The sequence below is a fragment of the Chrysemys picta genome, chromosome 1 (assembly GCF_011386835.1).
Source record: "Chrysemys picta bellii isolate R12L10 chromosome 1, ASM1138683v2, whole genome shotgun sequence".
Lineage (NCBI taxonomy): Eukaryota > Metazoa > Chordata > Testudines > Emydidae > Chrysemys > Chrysemys picta.
Window position 1 is genome coordinate 237,184,720 of NC_088791.1, and position 8,107 is coordinate 237,192,826.

General features: G+C 53.0%; 1 protein-coding gene across 1 annotated transcript; it reads right to left on the minus strand.

The window, feature by feature from the left end:
* LOC135980773 (uncharacterized) lies at positions 1–1,896 on the minus strand. Its single transcript, XM_065580840.1, has 2 exons — positions 1,223–1,896; positions 1–626 (listed from the first exon to the last, which is right to left on the minus strand). Exons 1-2 carry the CDS (start codon positions 1,761–1,763, stop codon positions 124–126), a joined length of 1,044 nt encoding a protein of 347 aa, XP_065436912.1. The 5' UTR covers positions 1,764–1,896; the 3' UTR covers positions 1–123.
* Positions 1,897–8,107: the final 6,211 nt, after the last annotated feature.

Genomic DNA, 8,107 nt, shown 5'->3' on the forward strand with positions numbered 1-8,107 from the left:
TTTTTTTTTTAACATTCATGCATTCTTTATTAGTTCCTTACAGAGGTAGGGGGATAATTGCCAAGGTAGCCTGGGATGGGTGGGGGAGGAGGGATGGAAAAGGACACACTGCATTTTAAAACTTTAACTCTTATTGAAGGCCAGCCTTCTGATGCTTGGGCGATCATCTGGGGTGGAGTGACTGGGTGGACGGAGGCCCCCCCACCGTGTTCTTGGGCGTCTGGGTGAGGAGGCTATGGAACTTGGGGAGGAGGGCTGTTGGTTACACAGGGGCTGTAGCGGCGGTCTCTGCTCCTGCTGCCTTTCCTGCAACTCAACCATACGCTCGAGCATATCAGTTTGATGCTCCAGCAGACGGAGCATTGCCTCTTGCCGTCTGTCTGCAAGCTGACGCCACCTATCGTCTTCAGCCCGCCACTTGCTCTGTTCTTCCCGCGATTCAGCCCGCCACCTCTCCTCTCGTTCATATTGGGCTTTTCTCATCTCCGTCATTGACTGCCTCCACGCATTCTGCTGTGCTCTATCAGCCTGGGCGGACATCTGCAGCTCCGTGAACATCTCGTCCCTCGTCCTACGTTTTCTCTTTCTAATGTTCACGAGCCTCTGCGAAGGAGAAACATTTGCAGCTGGCGGAGGAGAAGGGAGAGGTGGTTAAAAAAGACACATTTTAGAGAACAATGGGTACACTCTTTCATTACAAGGTCGCATATTTCAGCTTGCAGGCAGCCATCGTAGGCCACAGTGTTTTGGCTTTTTTAACCTTCTTAACATGCGGGAAAGGTTGCAAACAGCAGCGCATTTCCCATATCAAGGATGAATTGGGTTGTCCATTTAAAATGGGGTTTCAATGTAAAAGGAGGGGCTGCGGTTTCCCGGTTAACATGCGGCACAAACACAAGTAAACCCCCCCCCCCACACACACACACACGATTCTCTGGGATGATCACTTCACCCCTCCCCCCACCGCGTGGTTAACAGCGGGGAACATTTCTGGTCAGAAGAGCAGGAACGGGCGCCTCTGAATGTCCCCTTAATAAAATCACCCCATTTCAACCAGGAGAGCTTTCTGGAGATGTCCCTGGAGGATTTCCGCTCCATCCCCATACACGTTAACAGACTTTTCCAGTAGATGTACTGGCCGCGATTGCCAGGGCAAAGTAATCATTAAACACGCTTGCTTTTTTTTTGTAATGTTTACAAATAGTTACAAAGTTACACTCACCAGAGGTCTCCTGTGTGCCCTGAGGGTCTTGGGTGAGTTCGGGGGTTACTGGTTCCAGGTCCAGGGTCACAAACATATCCTGGCTGTTGGGGAAACCGGTTTCTCCGCTTCCTTGCTGCTGTGAGCTACCTACAGTACCTCCATCGTCATCTTCCTCGTTCCCCGAACCGTCTTCCCTGTGTGTTTCTCCAGTGAGAGAGTCATAGCACACGGTTGGGGTAGTGGTGGCTGCACCCCCTAGGATCGCATGCAGCTCCGCGTAGTAGCGGCAAGTTTGCGGCTCTGCCCCGGACCTTCCGTTTGCTTCTCTGGCTTTGTGGTAAGCTTGCCGTAGCTCCTTAATTTTCACGCGGCACTGCTGTGTGTCCCTGTTATGGCCTCGGTCCTTCATGGCCTTGGAGATCTTTTCTAATACTTTTCCATTTCTTTTACTGCTACGGAGTTCAGCTATCACTGCTTCATCTCCCCATATGGCGAGCAGATCTCGTACCTCCCGTTCGGTCCATGCTGGAGCTCTTTTGCGATCCTGGGAGGACTCCATCACGGTTACCTGTGCTGATGAGCTCTGCGGGGTCACCTGTGCTCTCCACGCTGGGCAAACAGGAAATGAAATTCAAACCTTCGCGGGTCTTTTCCTGTCTACCTGGTCAGTGCATCTGAGTTGAGAGTGCTGTCCAGAGCGGTCACAATGAAGCACTGTGGGATAGCTCCCGGAGGCCAATAACGTCGAATTCCGTCCACACTACCCCAATTCCGACCCGCAAAGACTGGTTTTATCGCTAATCCCCTCGTCAGAGGTGGTGTAAAGAAACCGGTTTAAAGGACCCTTTAAGTCGAAAGAAAGGGCTTCGTTGTGTGGACGTGTCCAGGCTTAATTCGGTTTAACGCTGCTAAAGTCGACCTAAACCCGTAGTGTAGACCAGGCCTTAGGTAGATATAATTAAAGGGAAGCGCTTGTTGTATTAGGAAAAAATATACAAAGTTGAGTGGTCCATCCTATATTACTAGTCAATTTAGCTGGCATCCAGACCAAATTACATAAATGTATTCACTGGACTATACAAGATAACCCCCCCACACACACATTTGGAATGTTTTGCTTGTGTTAGCCATTATGGGACAATGGGACCAATGAGCTAGCAGCAGCAAATCACTGGACTTACCAGATGCCTCTTTGACCATCACAAACATGAAGAAGTGCAGTAATCAGTCCTGTAATTCATTGAGCCTTGGAGGAAGGGCCTGGATTTGTGTGTGTGTGTGTGTGTGTGTGTGTGTGTGTGTGTGTGTGTGTGTGTGTGTGTGTGTGTGTGACTAACAGTACTAGTTGCTCAGACATTCAGAGCTAGAGGAAATAATTTTCTCAGCAGGGCATATTGCAAGGTGGAAATAGCAGCAAGAGCGTTTTTGATCTCATTGAAGGATGGCACGTGCCAGCACCATAACAAACCCATGTGCTTGCACCAGGAGCCCTGGATCCATTCCCAGCCTTACTCTGGCAAGGACAATTCCACAAATTGCACTCACACTGCAGAGTAATAAAGAGCTTGCACAATACCTGAATGAGGCAGCACCTTGTTCTGTTGCCAGATCACTTCCTCAGTTTCATCTTCCATCTCCTCCTCCACTGGCTCCTCAAATTCAACATCCTTGCTGCCCACAAGATTAATGGGTTCAGTGATCAGTGTGGATGTTAGCATCTGCTCCAGCTCCTTGAAATAGGGACAAGTGGTTCAACTATTGCCAGAGACCTTATTTGAGTTCTTCACTCAATTGTATCAAACCTCCATAGACTATTTTCTCCTGTCGCTGCCCAGCAGTTCCTTGGATTCCACTTTCCACAAGGTGATCCAGAGATCTGATGATTGCATTTGGCAGAACTCAACTGCCTTGTACAAGAGTTGGCTGGTGCTCTACCCGCTCCGGGGCAGCGGGGAGCCACACCGACTCACTACCCCCTGGGACTGGGGCACTTTGTCCGGCAGCACGATCTTCCCCGGCAGCCCTTGCAGTCCTGAAAGGTACAGTAGGCCCGGCCCTGGCTCAGGGTGGGCACCAACATTATCTGGGCTCAGACCTTCAGTTAGGGCTGAGCAACGGTCAGCAAAGTATATAAGCTCAGACCCTAGGTCAGGGCTGAGCAACAGTAATAGGCCTAAGCCTCAACAGGCCTGGGGAGGGGGAGACTGCCACCCACGGGTTGGATGGCAGGGGGGACGCAGGCCCTCCCACTCCACTGCATCCCAGCCCGGGGCCCTAGCAGCGGCAGAAGACTCGCTGCTTTGTCAGTGGGGATCCTGGCTGCAACACACTGACATAGGCGCCGGCAGTGCTGCAGCCAGACTGGGGTCGGCTGCCCCCAGGCTACTTCCACACTCCCCCTCTGGGCCTACCTGGATGCTGGCATCAGCCTCGGGGGGATCCTGGACCATTGATTCGTCCAGCCAGGGATCGTTCGGCAAGTCCGGGAGCTCCTCCAGATAGGAGGTGCCGGGCAGGCCCGGCAGCTCCTCGGGGTAGTGGGCGCCAGGCAGGCCCGGCGGCTCCTCGGGGTCACTTCAGTCTGCGGAGGTTTCCCAGCCCCGAGCTAGACTGGAGATGTCTGGTCTCTCCGGCGGCTGGAGCCAGACTGAGCTCTGAGGGCCCGGCTTTATGCTTCCAGGTCGCTGCCTGACCCTCTGAGGGCCGGGCTCAGAACTCCCTAGCTCCGCCCACTCTGGCCTCCGGATGGGCTCTTTCCCTTCCGGGGCGGCGGGGAGCCACACCAACTCACTACAGGCCTGAATATTCTCTTCGGTCCACATGGCAATTAAAGTCTTGATGGCCTCCTTGCATCAATCCACTGTCTCAGCTTTTCCATAGTAAAGAAGTAGTGCATATGGTTGCTCTGCAGTTCTCCATGTTCAGTAAGTTGAACAGTGGCATGAGCACCACATCCAACAACCATAGTTCTGGAATTTTAGATCAGCCTGCAATTTCTGGGTGTCCGAGCTAGGGAGAATCTCTAGGATAACTTATGCCTGGAAAACAGAGTCCTTGGAGGACAGTCATTTGCTCTGGCACATTTTCACATGGGCAAGTGCATCATGGGATCTGTAACTGCACGGAGGTAAGGGAGGATGGAGGAAAATGTGGAGAACTGCCACTGAAGTCAATTAAGTTATTTCATAGTGTAACAGTAACCAGTGAAATTAGTAGGTACTGATCCGTGTGAGTGGGTCCAGGTATGAAAAGTCACTCTCCTGTGCATTATACTTTTATTACATGGAGTTAGACCTTGGTATATGGGATCAGAATCTGGTTCTATCTTACTAGCAAATGATGCAGGAAAAGTAGGGAGACGGGGCAAGGGAGCGGGGAGCTGGAGAAGGAAAAGCAATTGTGCTTTCTACAAATGCTAGAAGCACATACAGAGGTGAAAGTAAGCCGGTACACCCTCATACGGCATACCGGCAAGAGCCAGTGCACTGTACTGGGGTGGCCCGGCTTCCCCAGACGGCAATTTAAAGAGCCTGGGGCTCCCAGCAGCAGCTGGAGCCCCAGGCCCTTTAAATTGCCTCCAGAGCCCCACTGCTGGAGCCCTGGAGTAGCAGTGGGGCTCTGGGGGTTACTTAAAGGGCTGGGATCACGCTGCCTCTACTGCCCTGGGCCCTTTAAATAGCCGCTGGAGCCCCGCCGCCGCTAACCCAGGGCTCCAGGGGCTATTTAAAGGGCCGGGGCAGTAGAAGCAGGGGAGTCCTGGGCCCTTTAAATAGCCCCCAGATCCCTGGGGTAGCAGCGGCAGCTGGGGGCTCCGGCAGCGGTTTAAAGGGCCCGGGGTGGTAGCGGCAGCCGAGCCCTGGGCCCTTTAAACTGCTGCCGGAGCCCTCAGCTGCCGCTGCTACCCCGGCAGAGGAAGGCACTTACCAGTACAGGGTGGGCCGAGGCTGGCTCTGACCCCCCCGCCTCCATCCCTGCCTCTTCTGCCCGAGGCCCTGCCCCTTCCAGGGGCCAGAGCCGGCCCCAACCCAGCCCTGTACCGGTAAGTCCCTATTTCTACTTTCACCCCTGAGCACATATAGAATGGCTGATTTATTAGGGTATTAGACCATATTTAAAAATCAAAAAAAGAGGACACTCCACGGAGCCCTGGCCCTGCCCCTTCCCCGCCCCAACTCCGCCCCTTCCCTGCCCAGTCCCGCCCCGCCTCTGCCCCTTTCCAATTCCGCCCCTTCCCCTCCCTTGAGCGCCCCGCATTCCCCCTCCTCCCTCCCAGCCACGCGAAACAGCTGCCCGAGCGCTACTGGCTTCACGATTTGCTGGGCAGCCCCCAGACCTCCAGACCCTGCGCCCCCAGCCGGGCGCTTCCCCTCTCGGGCTCTGGCTGCGCTGGGGAAGCGCCCGGCCGAGGGTGCAGGGTCTGGAGGCTACCCGGCAAACCGTGAAGCCGGTAGCGCTCGGGCAGCTCGGCTCTTCAGCTGAGGTGTCTAGGGCGGGGGGAGCAGCAGCTGCTGTGGGGGAATCCGCCTGCAGCTCGCAGCCTGCTGGAGCCACTCTAAGGTAAGCAGGGGATTAGTATTTTCCCCAGACACGTTCAGCTTCTTGGCAATTACCCCCGGACTGGGCTTTGAGGACTAAAAAGCCAGACACGTCCGGGAAAATCCGGACGTATGGTCACCCTAGATTTATAAACATGCTAAGGGAGATAGCGGTACTTGTGATGTAGCCGAAGTGAGAGGCCAGTAGTTTAATCAAGACCTTCACTTAAGGCCCAATCCTGGACATTGCTGTGGCCCCTTTACACTCAGCCGTTGTAAAAAGCCTGCAAAATTCAAATAGTCCAATGGAATATACCAGGGAAGGGGTGGAGTTGATGGCTTCTTCCCTTCCCACTTTGCAGCCCCTGGCTCAGAGGCATGCGAGGAGCAGTAGGGGCTACTCTGTGCTCTGGCTATTCTGAATAGCAGAGCGGCCCATTGGTAGCTGCTAAGTTAGAGCAGCTTCTGGAACTGCCCAAAAATCACACTTTGGGCTTGGTTAGTGCCCAGACCAGCTCAGAGACCCAGAGGCGCAAAAGTGAGGCACACAATCTGGCCTGGAGGAATGGAACTATAAGTTTACAGAACAAATAAGCAAAAGTAGGAAAGTGGGTGAGAATATGGCACAGACAGAGCAGTGTCAGCAGGAAGAAATGGCTTGAATGTTAGAGCTGACACAACAGCTACTATTTGAAAACAATAAAGAAAAATGGTGCAGGGGGCTTGGGAGGTGGGACATGGTCCTGGGTGTTGTGGGTCTAGAGGAGATGCTAGAGCAATAAACATTTTTGGCATGTATAGGCAAAAAGGCCTGTGCAGTGGTCATGGGGGTGGGATTTCAGCTGCCTCAATACTACCTGAAGACACAGTAATGGGATAACTGAGGAGGCTGCATGCTCATAGAGAGAATGTGGGATTGTTTCCTTATCTGGTACAATGCAATTGGAGGCTCTTTTGCCAGCAGAGGGAGAGGCAAGGTGGGCATGTCAGGCTATGCCTGAATGTTGTGCACAGGAGGCTTTCAAGAGTTTCAGATAATGTTTTAAATGCTTGTTCAAGCTACGCCTTCTACAAGGATAGTGTAGGATGTGTATTGTTCATTATATGTATTGTGAGAAGATGGTCAATATAGTATGGTGGGTCCTGCACTTTTCTTGGTGGGGGGGGGCTAAAATACCACCCCTTGCCCCTGCTCTTGGGGCACCAAGGGTCCCATTAGTGGCCCAGGAAGGTGGTAAAGGAGGGAAGTGGGGGAGGGGTCTGGGTTTGCGCCTCACTCTGAGTCCCAGCCCCTCTCAACCCCTGCGGGTGTCTTATCCTCTTCCCCCTTGGGTGGGGACCTTCTGTCCTTAAACACTGGGGCAGGGTCTCCTTAACCTAGGGTTTATATACTTTCCTTCTACCACTTCCCACTGCTCCCTGGCCCTCCTGTATCACAGTATAGTAGGGGATTGTGCACTGCATAGCTTCTGTGGGCTGAGCTTATTGCAGACACCATGGGCTGATTGTCCCCATTGTCCCCACAAGCTCTGTGTGTGCCACACTTCCCCCTCTATTTCAGGGACTGCCTGCAACCCTCACCTAATCTCCCTCTGGCAGGGGTTCTGGATGCCTCCTACTCCCTCTGCTTCCCATACCAGTTCCCCCCCAAGCCAGTGGCTCTGGGTGTGTCCCTATTCCCACTTCATCCATGCCCTCCTTCCCTTCCCCCCATTCCAACCTTCCTTCTGCTGCTAGGGGCTCTTTGTGTTCCCTTTCCCCTATACCAGTGTCCTCCAATATCCCCCCCATCCACTAGGGTTTCTGCATGCTCCCATTCCCCACCATACCAGCATCCCCACCAGGCCTCTATAACTCCACACCTCTTCTTCCTATACCAGGTGATGGCTGGCGCCCTCTTCCCCTACCAGGAGCAAAATTTGAAAAGGCTGGAAGTTAGAAAGGAGGAAGGAACTAATAAAGTTTTTTCTCTCCTCTGCCTCTGGCTACCCCTGCTGACTGAGTATCCACACCACAGTTCCCTGCAAGGAGAACAATTTTTTCTCTTCTGTCATTCAGGGTTTCAACATGTTAAATCTATATTAGGAGGATGACCAGGGGTATTGTTATGCTGCAAGGTGTTAATGGGGTCCATCAAAAGATAACAGTGGCTCCCTGGGTCCCACAGTTTCTATCTTTGGTGTTCCAGTTGTCCCCAAATTCAGTAGGGTTCAGGCAATTGATGTCTAAGATGTTCCCTGACATTTTGGAACTGGTTGGATGCAGCGTTCAAAAGTTACTGCATTTCAGACAGACAGATGGATGTTGCTAGTGGAGCATAAGGCCTGAAAAGCTTGGCCAGTGAGAGGGCCGGTTCCAGGTTTTCTGC

Coding starts and splice junctions, on each gene's coding strand:
- LOC135980773 (XM_065580840.1), bottom strand. CDS start 1,763: ATGGAGTCCTCCCAGGATCGCAAAAGAGCTCCAGCATGGACCGAACGG. Junction 627..1,222: donor GGGCACACAGGAGACCTCTG/GTGAGTGTAACT, acceptor CTCCTCCGCCAG/CTGCAAATGTTTCTCCTTCG.